General features: G+C 44.3%; 1 protein-coding gene across 2 annotated transcripts in view; it reads right to left on the bottom strand.

Annotated features, from left to right (window-relative positions):
- Window positions 1-7,686: 7,686 nt before the first annotated feature.
- igdcc3 (immunoglobulin superfamily, DCC subclass, member 3) overlaps window positions 7,687-16,648 on the bottom strand; it is a 118,984-nt gene continuing 110,022 nt past the window's right edge. For both annotated transcript variants that reach the window (XM_072565133.1, XM_072565134.1), the window contains 3 exons: window positions 15,394-15,532; window positions 14,618-14,828; window positions 7,687-13,370 (listed from right to left, as the gene is read on the bottom strand). In XM_072565133.1, the coding sequence (XP_072421234.1) occupies window positions 13,161-13,370; window positions 14,618-14,828; window positions 15,394-15,532 (560 nt within the window). In that variant the 3' untranslated portion in view covers window positions 7,687-13,160. The remainder of the gene's footprint in view (window positions 13,371-14,617; window positions 14,829-15,393; window positions 15,533-16,648) is intronic.

Genomic DNA, 16,648 nt, shown 5'->3' with positions numbered 1-16,648 from the left:
CAACCTCTCCACCCCTCTCACCCACTCCAACCTCTCACCCTCAGAACGTGCAGCCCTCCCTCTGTTCCAACCCCAACCTCACTACCAAACCGGCAGACAAGGGAGGCGTGGTAGTAGTTTAGTGCACTGACCTTTACACCGCTGAGGCTAAATGCCAGCTCGCGGACACCTCCTCCTACTGCCCCCTTGACCATGACCCCACCTCCCACCACCAAACCATCATCACCCAGACCATCCAGAACCTCATCACCTCAGGGGATCTCCCATCCACCGCCTCCAACCTCATAGTCCCACAACCCCACACCGCCCATTTCTACCTCCTGCCCAAAATCCACAAACCTGAATGCCCTGGCCAACCCATTGTCTCAGCCTGCTCCTGCCCCACCGAACTCATCTCTGCATACCTCGACACGGTCCTGTCCCCCTTAGTCCAAGAACTCCCCACCTACATTCGGGACACCACCCACGCCCTCCACCTCCTCCATGATTTTCGCTTGCCCGGTCCCCAACGCCTTATCTTCACCATGGACATCCAGTCCCTGTACACCTCCATCCCCCATCACGAAGGACTCAAAGCCTTCCACTTCTTCCTTCCCTGCCATACCAACCAGTACCCTTCCACTGACACCCTCCTTCGATTGACTGAACTGGTCCTCACTCTGAACAACTTCTCTTTCCAATCCTCCCACTTCCTCCAAACCAAAGGAGTTGCCATGGGCACCCGCATGGGCCCCAGCTATGCCTGCCTCTTCGTAGGATATGTGGAACAGTCCATCTTCTGCAGCTACACTGGCACCACCCCCCACCTTTTCCTCCGCTACATCGATGACTATCGGCGCTACCTTGTGCTCCCACGAGGAGGTTGAACAGTTCATCCACTTTACCAACACCTTCCACCCCGACCTCAAATTTACCTGGACTGTCTCAGACTCCTCCCTCCCCTTTCTCGACCTCTCCATTTCTGTCTCGAGCGACCGAATCAACACGGACATTTACTATAAACCGAGCGACTCTCACAGTTACCTAGACTACACCTCCTCCCACCCTGCCCCCTGTAAAAACGCCTCCTCCCTACCTTTATCTTAGCCTGCTTGGCATACTTTCCTCATTCCTGAAGAAGGGCTCATGCCCAAAACGTCGATTCTCCTGCTCCGTGGATGCTGCCTGACCTGCTGTGCTTTTCCAGCAACACATTTTCAGCTCTGATCTCCAGCATCTGCAGTCCTCACTTTCTCCCTGAGGGTGGTGTGTGTATGGACAGAGCTGCTGGAGGAATTGGTGGAGGCAGGAACAATGGCAACATTAAAGAATCTGGATGGGTATATGAATAGGAAGAGTTTAGAGGGATATAGGCCATTTGCTGGCAAAGGGGACTAGATTAATTTAGGATATCTGGTTGGCATGGACAAGTTGTACCGAAGGGTCTGTTTCTGTGCTGTACATCGCTATGACTCTATACCACTAGCCATTTGGATACAGAACTGGCTTAAAGGTAGAAGACAGAGCGTGGTGGTGGAGGTTTGCTTTTCAGACTGGAGGCCTGTGACCAGTGGATTGTGCCACAAGGATCGGTGCTGGGTCCACTGCTTTTCATCATTTACATAAATGATTTGGATGTGAACATACGAGGTATAGTTAGTAAGTTTGCAGATGACACCAAAATTGAGGTGTAGTGGACAGTAATAAAGGTTACCTCAGAGTACAATGGGATCTTGATCAGATGGGCCAACGGGCTGAGGAGTGGCAGGTGGAGATTAATTTAGATAAATGTGAAGTGCTGCATTTTGGGAACGCAAATCTTAGTAGGACTTATACATTTAATGGTAAGGTCCTAGGGAGTGTTGCTGAACATAGGGACCTTGGAATGTGGATTCATAGTTTCTTGAAAGTAGAGTTGCAGGCGTATAGGATAGTGAAGAAGGCGTTTGGTATGCTTTCCTTTATTGGTCAGAGTTTTGAGTACAGGAATTGGGAGGTCATGTTGCAGCTGTACAGGATATTAGTTGGGCCACTTTTGGAATATTGCATGCAATTCTGGTCTTCCTATCGGAAGGATGTTGTGAAACTTAAAAGGGTTCAGAAAAGATTTACAAGGGTGTTGCCAGGGCTGGAGGATTTGAGCTATAGGGAGAGGTTGAACAGGCTGCGGCTGTTTTCCCTGGAATGACGGCAACTGAGGGTAACATTATAGAGGTTTACAAAATCATGAGGGGCATGGATAGGGTAGATAGACAAAGTCTTTTCCTTGGGGAGGGAAAGTTCAGAACAAGAGGGCATAGGGTTAGGGTGAGAGGGGAAAGAAATAAAAGGGACCTAAGGGGCAACTTTTTCACACAGAGGGTGGTGTTTGTATGGAATGAGCTGCCAAAGGAAGTGGTGAAGGCTGGTACAATTACAACATTTAAAAGGCATCTGGATGGGTATATCAATAGGAAGGGTTTGGAGGGATATGGACCAAGTGTTGGCAAATGCAACTAGATGAGTTTAGTATATCTGGTTGGCATGGACAAGTTGGACCAAATGGTCTGTTTCCATGCTGTACATCTCTATGACTCTATGTCTAGTGTGACAAAATGGTAGTGTTCCTAACTTTGAGCTAGGATGCTGGGTAAGTTCCACCTGCTCCAGAGATGTGTTTTAACATTTCTGTAACAGGTTGATTTGAAAATATATGAAGCTGACAAGATTAAAATTTATTCCTTCCTAATACAGTATTGATTTCTTGCCAAAATTTTAATTCATTACAATGTCGCAAAATTGGACAGTGATTGGAAAGGTTTTCCAAATATCTTTTCTTACCTTTGTCGTTTATCATCGATTTCTTCAAAGATTATCAGGGAGGTGATGGTCTAATATATTATTGCGGGACTATTAAGTCAAAGAGGTGAAAGTGAGTACTGCAGATGCTGGAGGTTAGAGTCAAGAGTGTGGCAGTTGGAGGGGTGGTGTTAGAAGGGTGGAGGTGCGGAACATGGATGAGATGCGCTGGAGGGCATCATCAACCACATGGGAGGTAAATTGCAGACTTTAAAGAACCCGATGGGTTCTGTGCTGGAACTGGTCCTCCTGATCCGCCCTCGAACCGCACCCCTCCAACCACAACAAGGACAGAATCCCCCATTCCTCACCTTCCATCCCACCAACCTCCGTATACATTGCATCATCCTCCGCCATTTCTGCCACCTACAAACAGACCCCACCAACATGGATATATTTCCCTTCCCGCCCCATCCGTTTTCCCTAAAGACTGTTCCCTCTGTGACTCCCTTGTCAGGTCCATGCCCCCCAACAAACCACCCTCCCCTCCCTGCACCTTTCCCTGCCACCGCAGGAGTTGCAAGATCTGCACTCACACCTCTTCCCTCACCTCCATCCAAGGCCCCAAAGGAGCCTTCCACATCCATCAAAGTTTCATCTGTACTTCCACACGTCACTTATTGTATCCGTTGCTCCCGATGCTTCTCTACACTGGGGAGACAGGACGCCTACTCGCAAAGCACTTCAGAGAACATCTCTGGGTCGCCCGCACCAATCAACCCCACTGCCCCTTGGCCGAACACTTCAACTCCCCCTCCCGTTCTGCCGGGGACATGCAGGTCCTGCGCCTCCTCCATCGCCACTCCCTTACCACCTGATGCCTGGAGGAAGAACGCCTTATCTTCCACCTCGGGATCCTCCAAACCCAGGGCATCAATGTGGACTTCAGTATTTTCCCCATTCCCCTCTCTCCACCTTACCCCAGTTCCAACCTGCCAGCTCAGCACCATCCTCATGACCTGTCCCATCTGCCAATCTCCTTTCCCACCTATCCGCTCCACCCTCCTCTCCGACCTATCACCTTTACCCCCACCTCCATCCTCCTATTGCACTCTCAGCTACCTTCTCCCCAGCCCCACCTCCACCCCCCCCCCCCCCCCACTTATTTCTCTACCCCTGAGGCTCCCAGCCTCAATCCTGAAGGAATTTTGCCCAAAATGTTGATTTTCCTGCTTCTCTGAAGCTGCCTGACCTGCTGTGCTTTTCCAGCACCACATTCTTGACTATTAGTCCAGAGACCCAGGCTCGAATCTCACTGTGGCACAAAGTGGAATTTGAATTTGATAGAACTCTGGAATATAAGTGTCTAATGGTGACCATGAATCCATTGTCAGTTGTTGGGAGAAAAAAAACAGCTGGTTTCCTAATGTCCGTTAGGTTTGGGAATGTGCCATCCCGACCCGCTCCGGCTGACACCTTACTCCAGACCCACAACAATGTGGTTGAATCTTAACTACCCTCTGGGTAGTTAGAGATAAGCAATGAATGCTGGCCCGTCCAGTGATGCCGTCATCTGTGAATGAATAAACTAAATTTCTTAAAACTGCTAGCAGTTTTTTGTTACTGAGGGCACAGTGATGTTAGTCCGTTACCCTGAAAGGATTGATTCCTTTGTGATCTCCGCGAATGCTTCAATCTTTCTGCAGTGCAATTGGACAATGGCTGAAAATCAATGCATTCGGAATTGAGACACACTCATTAATTGTTTAGCAGTGCTCAGGAGGGAGAGAAAGCAGGACCTATTTCTGTCTGTAAATACGATCAAGTGCTGGTCAGCCTCACTGACGAGAAATGAATGTGCGTAAATATTGGGTGAGGATTTCAGAACATGAGAAAAAACGAGACGAGAAAGGTCTATTTGAGTCTTTGAAGCTCAGTCTTTTATTACCATCACGTTCCCCCTTTAACCTGTGGCTGTGTTTGAAAATCACTATGGTTTTAACTCTCAACACCCTGCCTAGCAGATTATTGCAAATGTTTGAAAAAGAGGTTCTCCACAAATCCCATTGGAAACGTACTTTCTATTATTTAATGTCCTCTGGTCCTATTTTCCTTCACATTCCCTGACATCAGTAATTGTGGACTGGGTTTTATCTGCATAGTTTAATATGGTACAACTCTCAGTTAAACCTCTTTTTAACTATCTTCCTTCTTTCCTGGAGAGCTTTTGCTTAGCTAATCTTTTGAAACAGCTTATCATTTGGATTGGTTGTTTTAGTCTTACGTTCATTGCAAAGGATATACATCTATTTTTGTGCTGTGAACAACAGTCCTCCAACTGGAATCTGCTTGCTAAGTTGAAGCCATATAGTGCAACCTTTGTGGAATTGTATCAACTATCCTGTTCTCCATTAGCTCCTGATCCAAACCCAGGAGCTCCATTTTAAAATTCCAATCCTCGTTTCCAAATTTGTCAATCCTGACCATTTGAGCAATGCTGATTTTGATCATTCCCCCATTGGGAGCTGTTCCACCAGCAGGATGGGCCCTAAACTCTGGTACTCCTTCTGAAATGGTGTCGTGGTACAGGTGGTTAAAGTGCCTGCTTTGTAAACAGGAAATGCTGGATTCAAATCCCAGTAGTACCTCTACCTTATGTGAAAGGGCAGCAGTGCCAAGGACTTAGCGTTGATTCTAGCCTTGGATGACTATCTGTGTGCAGTTTGCATATTCTCTCTATGGAGGGTGCTCTGGTTTCCTCCCACAATCAAAAGATGTACAAGTTAGGTGGATTAGCCATGGGAAGTGCAGCGTGATAGGGTAGGGGGAGGGTGACCTTTGAAGGGTTGATATGGAATTGATGGGCTGAATGGCCTGCTTCTGCACTAAGGATTCTATGTAACATCTCAAAGTCTTTTTTTTACCTTGGCCAGGTCTCGGTCACTTCACCCGACATGCATTGATGTTTGATAGCGTGTGAAGCACTATGGATGGTTCACGATATTGAAGACCTATATAAATGCAATTGTCAGACACAGATGGATGGATTTGACAAGTGGGGGGGGGGGGTGGAAAGGTTGATTTGTGGATTATCCCCCACTAAAATGTCTGTTGGTTTCGCACCAACTAGAAACCAGGTGCCTTACACTGACGCAGAATTAACTTCGTCGTGGTGGACCTCCAAGCCTTCCCCAACTCAATGACAGGACATCCTGCCCCAGAGAGCTTTGGGCCAATCTGATGGCTAGTGCCTCTGTAGCCCCACCAATGCCAGGAGAGAGCAGTGGCCAACGCTTGGACTGCAAGGAGTCCCCAGACAGGTGTGAGGTGATCTCCCAGACTTGAATATACTTGCTGGTGGTATGTCTAGGAAACTGATCAAGGTGGGGGCGGGAGGTGGGTGGGTGGGAAGAGGTTGGGAAACAAAGTGGGAGGTACATCTTGGGGCAGGAATGCATAGGACTATTGCCTCCCTCAAAAACAGGTGCCTCTTCGCTTCTTCCTGTCTGGGCAGTGAAAATAGCTGGGTTATTTACCTACTCTTGGAGATTATAAAATTACAGCAGAGATGGATTGGGGCTCTTCTAGCCCAGTTAAATGTTCATAGAGTCATACAGCATGGAAACAGACATAAAATGCTGTACTCATTTTTGAACAAATGGCAGGGGGCCTTAGGTTCACTCCCAAGCAATGTATGGCAAGGCCTATGTGGCCTGGATTGACCAGAGATCATTTATACACTTTGTCAGATCAATTATCTCTCACACACATACAAACACACAGTGAGGAGCTATGTACAGAACAACTGTAAAGCACCTGCTTGGGGAGTGTCTACCCCAAGCTCCAGAATGGCAGGCAAGTCCCAGGTGGATAGAGGAAGCATCTCAGGAATACCCTCACAGGCGAAGTGCAGCATTCCCACCAGCACCTGGGCCCAGAACCATCCAAAGCGGAGGAGGAGCATCCAGGAAGATGTTGAGCTCCTCAAGACTTGCCGTCGGGAGAAAGTGGAAGCCAGAGGAAAACAGTAAAAGGAGGGTGCTGGAACACCGTCGCCCCACCCACCCCTTCCCATGACCACCTTCTGCCCCCTGTGTAACAGAGCCTGTGGTAGCCCCCTTGGAGTGTAGAGTCACCTACAGACTCACCCGAAGAGTGGGAGAGAGTCATCCTCACCCGCTGATGACAGAACAACTGTTCAACAATCATAGGTCAATACTGACATTATAAATGGCAGGTCAACTGAAACCGACTGTAAGGTTTGCAGAAATGGTTTAAATTTGAATGCTTTGTGAAGCTATCACTTCACTGAGATCAGTTCTAGTTTACAGACAATAAAAGATATTTAAGACTGAGACAGATAGATTTTTAATCAGTGAGGGATGCAAAGGTCACATGGAAAAGGTAGGACAGGGGAGATGAGGATGATCAGGATGTGGGCGGCATGAGGATGTGGGCGGCACGGTGGCACAGTGGTTAGCACTGCTGCCTCACAGCGCTGGACATCCGGGTTCAATTCCCGCCTCAGGCGACTGACTGTGTGGAGTTTGCACGTTCTCCCTGTGTCTGCGTGGGTTTCCTCCGGGTGCTCCGGTTTCCTCCCACGGTCCAAAAAATGTGCAGGTCAGGTGAATTGGCCATGCTAAATTGCCCGTAGTGTTAGGTAAGGGGTAGATGTAGATGTAGGGGTATGGGTGGGTTACGCTTCGGCGGGGCGGTGTGGACTTGTTGGGCCGAAGGGCCTGTTTCCACACTGTAAGTAATCTAATCTAATCAGATCAGCCATGATCTCACCGGAGGGCAGAACAGACCTGAGGGACCGAATAGCCTACTTCTGCTTGTGTCTTCTTGTCTAACACTTTTAATACCTTACACTCCTGGATAGGAGCAATTTCACACGACTTCCATCTTATCAAATCACAAACAGCATTTTAGATTGAATTGACTAACACTATTTTATTTTTCGTAATTCTATTTCCACACACTAAACAATCTGATCTACAAAAACAAAAGAATCTGTTATGATACAAAGTCAACAATCATATGATCAGTGGGAATCTGAACATTCACACGAGGAACAATGAGTAAATAGGAGAGGAAAGTGCTTTGAGCTTGGGTAGGGAAGGACCGCACACTCTTGGACCAACACCTACATGAGATTTGGTGTTGCTGACATTTTGTAGCTGACACCTCGTGTTCACACAGCCAGGGATGACATTTTGACAGCAGGAGACAATTTCAAAACAAAAAAACTACATCTGCTTTTCTTTATTTTGCTCTCCAGCATCATATATCAGCAGCCCAGGTCTTTACACCAGTTGGTCGGTATCTTCTTTGTTCTTATAGTGCATGACCTGGGATGCATGGCCTGCTTCCACACTGTAGGGATCCTACGATTCATATATAATGAATGGAATATTACACCATTATTGTTCTGGGAACTGTATATCATTACATATCAGAAATGTTAATAAGACATTGTTGAAGTTAACTTTGAGATAAGTAGGGATTAAACCCACTACTAGTTGAGCTCCTGACATTTCACCCCAACACAGGTAGAATTACCAAACCCATCCTTTTGACAAATCGACATGTGTGTGATATTAGTCACCTTCCTTTGATATCAACAAGATAATTCCCCAACCACCCCACCCAAATCTCATCCAAATGAATTGACATTGGGATATTTGGTAATCCTTTAAAAAATCAACAAATCACTTTTTAAGTTCAAGAGGGCATTGATCATAGTCAATCTGTGGTTGAACTTCAAAGAGAGCACTTAGCTCAATGATCCATATAAGAGAAAGGTCGCCTTTAGATGAGGTCCCCAGATTGAAGAAGTGATATAACATGGTGCATTAGTGATGAGGAGATGATCCTCTTGTTGAGACAGCAAAATAGTATTTGTGCTGTAAGATGTTTGGGGAACTGATCCTCCAAAATCAATTAACATTTGTATTTAAAGTAAACAAAAACACTGGAGGTCATTTTCAGCCAACATGCCCAGTCGGAGAGAATTGGGTTCCAGCTGGATGCACATTTTAGACTCTGCTTGTTTTAACGATCTGTTGACTTCAATGGAGTGTAAAATTGTGGGACATCAAACAGAGTCCAAACCAATCCTACTTCTTTCCCTGTGGGTGGGTCAGGTTAAAACTGTCCATAGTAATTCTACGGCTCTGTTTTGGTGCACGGTATTACGCAGCACCTAAAAGATATCAAACCATACTTTTGCGAAACAGACATGAGTATAGTGCTTGTTCCTTCATGACTGGACACCACAAAGGAAATGTGATGTATTTAACAGAAGAATAAGCTCCAAGATTTTCATTGTGCTGGGCAAATTTGATTTTAGACCAAAAAAGACCCATGTTACTAAAGAGGTTTTGTAACAGTATTATCCACATGGTTATTGTTAAATCTATATTCAAGCTAACATTGTGTAGACATTTGTGACTTAAAAATTATAATATATTACTGAAGAATCTAAATCTAAGTACGCTCAAAAACCCCAGCAAACGTGTTTATAATACTGAAAATAAGACATCACATTGGCAGAAACAAACTGTGCATTTCTGAAAAGAATTTTCAGACACATTTCACACACAATCATTATTGTGGCTGCAACAGAGTAATTAGTGTGTAAAAAAATATCATAAACTATCATTAAAAAATTTCATCCCTTTACAGTGAATATGTACCTGATGCAATTTTGTGAGTAGCCAGTTTCTACCTGATCTGTAAACGTTTGCAGTTAAATGCCATCAGATAAACACTCTATGTATTTGCATGGCTGCTGAGTCTGCTATTTTAGAAGAGACATTAGCTCCATCCAAATAACAGAAACAGTCATTTATGAGTTGTAATAATTACCTAGTCTGCTCCTGGTATAATTTAGAAAGCAGCCCCAATCTTAAGATTAAAATGGAAGGAATCCATTTCAAGTAATTTAAATAAAAAGTCTCTTATTAAAACTTGCTGGTCTTTTTTTCATACACTTTTTTGTGTAGCAAAACATTCTTCAAAATTACCTTGGGTGTAAACTCTCAGACACCAAAGTTTCTACCTATAGTGAAGCTATTTTAAGATGATTTAAATCTTGTTATATAGTCTCAATTACAATTTCAGTCCCTTAAGCATCCTGGAGTGTACTGGTGAAGAGCATAAGCTCACTATGGACCACTCATAAAGGGTGTGTCCAGTGTTTCTTTGTCGACAAGAAAGCAAAATAGGAGAGACTCACTAATAAATACTTCCAATCTAACAGTCTGAAAATACCCTGTCATCGCAAAGCTACCCTGCATTCAGCTACAAAAGAATCGTGAGGATGGTTCCCTGAGATAGCCGTCACCCCTGCTGCGTTGTCAAGGAGTGTAAATAAAATCGAACACTATCCACATGTCAACAAACTAGAGCTTGTCACACAGAGTCTGAGAGTGTGAGCACAGCACGCTGTGTGTGCAAAAGGTACAGGATGCACACCACACCATCTCTTCTCCATTCCTGCCCCCCTCATGAACTTGGCACATCCCCATGTCTGGCTTCATTGGTATTCCTTCCTAAATTTTGTCCTTGTACTTTGTTACATTTTCATGGTTGAAACTGAGGCAATGATAATTACCCGTTGCCACTCGTTCTACTTGTAGGGCTCAGCTTTCTAATGTATTTGAAAGAACAGGTCCCATATCTACAGCCTTTCACTATTGCACTGATACAAGAAGAAAGCAGTTCTCAAAGGCATGACAAACAAAATACAGCCAGCTTGTTGCCATTTCCTCCTTCCTCTTCCCCAATGCCAAACCTTTGTCCAACCCAATGTTCAATCAAGACTGAAGATAATGTAGGAGCATGGTAGCTCAGTGGTTAGCACTGCTACCCCTCAGCACCAGGGACCTGAGTTAGATTCCAGCCTCGGGCAACTGTCTATGTGGAGTTTGCACAAATCCCCCCCGTGAGTTTCCTCCAGGTGTTCCGATTTCCTCCCACAGTCCAAAGATGGGCAAGTTAAGTGGATTGGCCATGGTAAATTGCTCACAGGGATGTGTAGGTAAGGTGGACTGGCCATGGGAAATGCAGGGTTACAGAGATGGGGTGGGAGGCTCTTCAGAGGGTCAGTATGGACTCAATGGGCCAAATGACCTGCTCCACACAGTAGGGATTCTTTGATTCACTGAACTCACTAAAAGGATTGCAGAATCATTGGGGCAAATCTCCTTACAATTTAAAAATGTGGAACTTCCAACATCCATCATCCAAGATTAAAAGATTTTAATATTTAATGCAATACTCAAAGGCCTAGCTGCAAAACTCTGAGTGAAAGTCAGTGCTTAGCAACCTCATTCTTAGCAACCTCATTCTAGTTTGACTGTCAGGTAGGTATTGTTGTTTTGTTCAAAATCTCACATTAAGTGGCTTCATATATTTCTACAATAAGTAAATATGTTGGCAAGTGGAAGCCAGAATGAGGATGAAAATTAAATCCTGACACTGGTTTGTGTTGGGACAACAGAAAGAAGCAGAGAATAAGCTCAGGAGAAAGATCAGGCGGTTAATACTGAGGTAGATAACTGACTGCCCACCATCTAATTAAACTGCACGATAAGGCTTCACAAAAACGAACAATTTTCACGAGCAAACAGTTGTACAGAGACACAGATATCACAGCAACCCGGGTGAAATCTAGACACACGGACACTGCAGTCCGTAATAATCACAGTTACCTTGACAGAGTACAGAACAAGGGCAACAAAATATGAGGAAATGTAAGACTGCAAGTTTACAAGATATCCAAAGGAGAAGGAAGTTTAGATTCAGACAAGAGCACTGCTGCATTTTAGACTGTCATTATTGAAGTCAACACAGCCTAGACCAAGATTTGCTTTGGGGAGGGGTTTCTCATAATTCCTTCCTGCCTTTACATCTGTGATTTGTACTTCTCTGTTTCTCTGCACGCTTTGGAGGAATGTTCCAGATACCATTTCTCTTTCCCGAAGGAAGGTTCTTGATATTGTTCCTCTGACCAGGTCGTCCTTGGTGAGATGCTGCTGGATTGAGGAGAGGTTGCCTTTTTTTTTTGCACACCACATTTAAAGTGAGTGCTTCTCATCCATTTCCTTCAATACAAAAGAACAATCCAGCCAGGGCTGATGTCAGCCACAAACTTTCCTTTCCAAAGCTATGGATTCTTTTGAATGTTATTGAAATCCTGGGAGGTCTGGCATGAGTCAGGCTGGGAATGTTTGACTCAAAACACTGGTTACATTGTTGTCCTTCTGTTTTGTATGTGCTCTGACCTAACGGAGACAGTATGAGAGTTACAGCAGGATCTACACAGCAATATGGTCACTGCTGATCAGAAATTCAGAGCCTTGTTCAATTTTCTTCAAAAGCAGGTCTTTGGTGACGTTCCCAAGTGAGGAACAATGATAAAAAATATTTCTCTAATAAACACTGCAGACAATCAACGCGAATAAACACCTTTGTAAAGTAAAAAATAATGCAAACACATAAGACGTGGCTATATACAGTGTAGCACACGTAAAAGTAACGACCATTAATTCCACGCCTCGGCATTACGCAGGCAGGGAGTTTGGTTAAAATCACCACGTACACCAATGGAGGGAAAACAGTCCCACAACATAGAATGGAGTTCTATAAAATTTGAGGTAGAATGTTTCTCTTTATATTTGGAAGTGCTTTCTTTCCTCTTCTTCAGGGAAAATGGCAGATGAGTGAGGTCTTGAGGTAGTACTGCATCTGTACTGACCAAATGCGATTTCACTTTGCAGAAAGGAAGATACCAATTTGAGCAGTTTTCTTCGAAGACATTCAATGCGGCTGAGGTAGTTTTCAATCATCAAACTTTTCTTTGAGTTGTGTTTTTTCTCCCCAAGTCTCATTAGCGTTCTACACGTAGGCCTCAGCAGTCACTTTGTCTGTTGAGGATCCACAACTGAAATGATGGAACTTGTGACCTGAGATGAATACATTGTGAAATTCATCGAATCCCTGCATAGAGAGCCGCTGGGATCTTACTAAACTGATGCTGATAGCTGTTTACATCAAAGAAATGGTTAGAAGGCAAGACCAACATGCAGCCAGCCAACAACGTGAGGATATGTGTTTGCAAATGGTGAAAATCCGAAGTGTGAGGGCCTGAAATGCATCCTCGTTAGGTAAGTTTCATAGATAAACTACACCAGTTGAAGTACCTTCATTACAACATGCCTGAGTTTGTTGAGGATACAAACAGACTTCATTTTTACCAAATCCATAATGCATGAGCCGACCTGAGACTGACAGGCCTAGTGTAGATGCCAGTTGACAGGAAAACGATGAATATCAACATGAGTTCCAGTCACAAGCCTACAGGGAGGCAATGAGACTTGGGTTCCCTCAAAGTTTCACTCTGCGGTGACTGAACTACTGTCTTTTGCTCCTGTGAAGCTGAGCTGATTAACGTTTAGTTCAGGGTGGTCTAAGCAACATTGAACAACAGAGGTTTCAAAGGTAGTGTGCTGTTCTTGAGTCACAACAAACTCATCCAGCGGGAACACAGAGTTCTGGCAGATCAAACTGGGCTGTTCTTCAGTAATGGGGGAGACATTATTAGACTGTTGGGAACAAAGAGAGAAAAACAACAAAACATAACATTATGCCAAGACATAACTGGAAGTTACTTAGTGACATAATTATTGAAAAGCTTAATGCCCCACTCCTAATTCACCAATAACCTTTGCCTTGAATACAGAGAGGAAAAATGTTTACAGACAGAGCTTTACCGTGCAGTAAGGAACTCAGAACATGGTTTATTTTATGTTTTTTCCATGACTGTGTACTTTCCTGCTGTCTTGATTTATTACACAATCTGTATACCTTGAGTATGTCTAAGTTTCAGGGAGCCAAATTAATTCCACGGCAAGCAGATTATTGCTTAAGTTTATTTTAAATAGTGAGAGTATAGTCAGGGACACAGTGAATCTGTACCACCATGGACACTCCTCCACATGTTTAATCTCCAAAGTGAGACCGATAAACACAGATGAACCTGAAGGAAATCAAGCCTAAAACTCAGGAACTGCACATCTGTCCAAGTGGCCTATATTCCATTATGTTATCTCCAAATGTTGTGGGGTTAGCACATTTCTGGTATGATTGTCATTCATCTTGTGGTGAAAGGATTTACTGAAGTTGATAAAAATCCACTGGACAGTTCATACCAAGTTGTTGAAATAGCGTAAACGTCTTTAATTTTGTTCCATAGTGGCATCTGGTGTTATGTCAGAGGAGTTACTGAGGCCAGATGCACATAAAGGGGCACATTATCGAGTTACAGCCAGTCCATATCTGAACATGGAAACATGGATCATTACAGGCCTTCCCATTTCCACAGTAAGACAGCTCAATTTGAAGACATTGCCAAGGCGAGGGCTAAAGGTACTGGATACAGCTCAAATCTACTCCTAAGTGACCCTCCAGGAAGGTCCAAGACATTCACATACTGCGAGCAGTCATCTGTGGCAACTGGGCACCTCATGGACATCTGCGTAGATGTTAGGCCCCATCCACATGTTCACAAACTGACTAGTCCCAATGTCATGAGTGGTGAGTCAGTTTTTATTAATAGGTGGAAGAACCCATGACAATCTCCCATTAGATCACTGGGACAGCACAGCAGAACAGCAGCAACGAGTTGGAAGGAGGTAATGTTTCTGGGATTTGTACAAACTTCCTCCCCTACATTCTCATGCCTGGTGATCAGGATATTCAGAGTCTTAATCTCATACATCCATCAAAACCCCATGAGTGTTACTCGGTAACATTGAATGCCTTGGAGTTGATCCTTGTGAGGAGGTCTTACCTGATTTCCCTTGTGGAGGTGGTCACTAGGACCTGGCGCAGGGAACAGTCGCTCCAGTTCATTAATGTCAGCCATCTTCCTGTTGGCAGCGAACTCCTCCCGACCTCTCTGCGGTCCACCATTCAGAACCAGCCCTTGTGAATTTCTTTGGGCCCTGGATGGAGCCTGAGGGGTGGCCAGACGCTCCTCAACATTTTTACACATTAGCAACCTAGAAAACACAAGTCCCAGAGGACAGGTTTAGCTCTTAATTCATGAAAATATGGATTCAGTAGAGTTCATGGTAAAAGCAAAACCATTCACTCATATCTGGTACTCCACAGATCATTTATATCAAAACTCCCGTAAGTGTGTACAGTATAACCTCAATTATTCAAATTTCGGATTATCTGAACAAGATCTCAAGGTCCCACTGCTTGGGTAAACTGTGTTATCCGAACATTCAATTGTCCAAACAAAATGCTCCCCGCTCGTGTCGTTCGGATAATCAAAGTTGTCTTGTAGTATGTACATAACAAAAAGGAATGCTGCACATTTGGCTGTTAATGTTAAGACTTCCATGCATGATCATTTGCATCATGAATTATGGCTGGTTTATACACACAAGCACACAACGCACATGCGTTTGCAAATTCATCCACAAACACATACATACACATCAGCTTGCCAGTGCTCAACACAATCTCTGTTTCATTAGTATGCTTCAACATTTACACCTTCAATGGTACAAGGACAACAGGAGGCTACTCTCTCAGAACATTCTTTGCAGCACATACCTCCCACGATATCCAAAAACCAGGAATAGAACACAGAAGATAATGCAGGTGACACCAATGTGGGTTCCAATGATGATGCCAGTTGTCGATGTTTTGCTGCTGTGTTCCTCTTTCAGACAGTCACAAGGAGTGTTCAGAACTGTAACACAAAAGGCCTTTCATTAATGATATGAGGAGCCTTCCTGTCTTACATGAGTGCCCAGCTCCTGTACTCTCCTGGACAAGACACAAGAAGCAGCTCATTATCCTGATGTGACAATTCTTTCCTCATCTGTGGCTTCCAACCTTTCTCCATAATGCAGCCTTCATCTCGATTTTGTTAATAATGTTATGGTCATTGTCCCTCTCATCCTTTTCTCTGTCATCTGTCTTAAATGCCATATCACATGCTCTTTTGGCTCAGTAACATCAAGTCTCAGCCTTGTAAGATTTTCAGAAACATTTCACCTTGCTGGGTCTTTCCTTCTTCCAACAATTTACAGATGCCCAAAATCTGAGCTATGTGCCCTCTAATCCTTCTTTTCACTTTTCTTCAACCCTACTTTGATAGGCTACATTACCTTCTTAGAACATAAGAACTCGGGCAGGAGAAGCCACTCGAGCCTGCTCTGCCATTTAATGTGACCACGACTGACCTCATCTTAACCTCAACTCTACTTTCCCACCTACTCTCCGAAACCTTCAACCCGTTATGATTAAAAATCTATCTCCTCTTTAAATTTACTCAATGTCCCAGCATCCACCACATCCTAGTTAGTGAATTCCACACATTCACCACCCATTAAGAGAAACAATTTCTCCTCATCTCCTCATTTTTCTAAACTCCAGAGAGCACAGACCAAAACTGCTCGATCTCTCTTCATTAGTTAAACCCATATTTTCTGAAATCACTCTCATGAACCTCCTCTGTATTGCCTCCAATGCAACTACATCCATCCTCAGTAAGGGGACCAAAATTGTACATAATACTCCAGGTCCGGTCTCACTAAAGCCTTGTACAGCTGCAGCAACACTTTCCCACTTTTATATTGTTTTCCTTTTGCAATAAATACCAAAATTCCTTATTACGTGCTGTACATGCAAATTAGGTTTCTGCAATTTATGCACGAGGACACCCAGATCCCTCTGCATCACTGTACCCTGAAATTGGGGGGATGGAATCTGCCAACCTTCTCTGGTCTAACTGTCATGTGACTCCAGATCCACAACAACATCTCTGACTCTTAATTGCCTGCTTCAAATGTATTTAGAGGTG

This window comes from Chiloscyllium punctatum, chromosome 48 (genome assembly GCF_047496795.1).
Source record: "Chiloscyllium punctatum isolate Juve2018m chromosome 48, sChiPun1.3, whole genome shotgun sequence".
Taxonomy (NCBI): Eukaryota; Metazoa; Chordata; class Chondrichthyes; order Orectolobiformes; family Hemiscylliidae; genus Chiloscyllium; species Chiloscyllium punctatum.
Note: the sequence above shows the minus strand (reverse complement) of the source record. Positions and strands in the feature narration are given on the sequence as shown.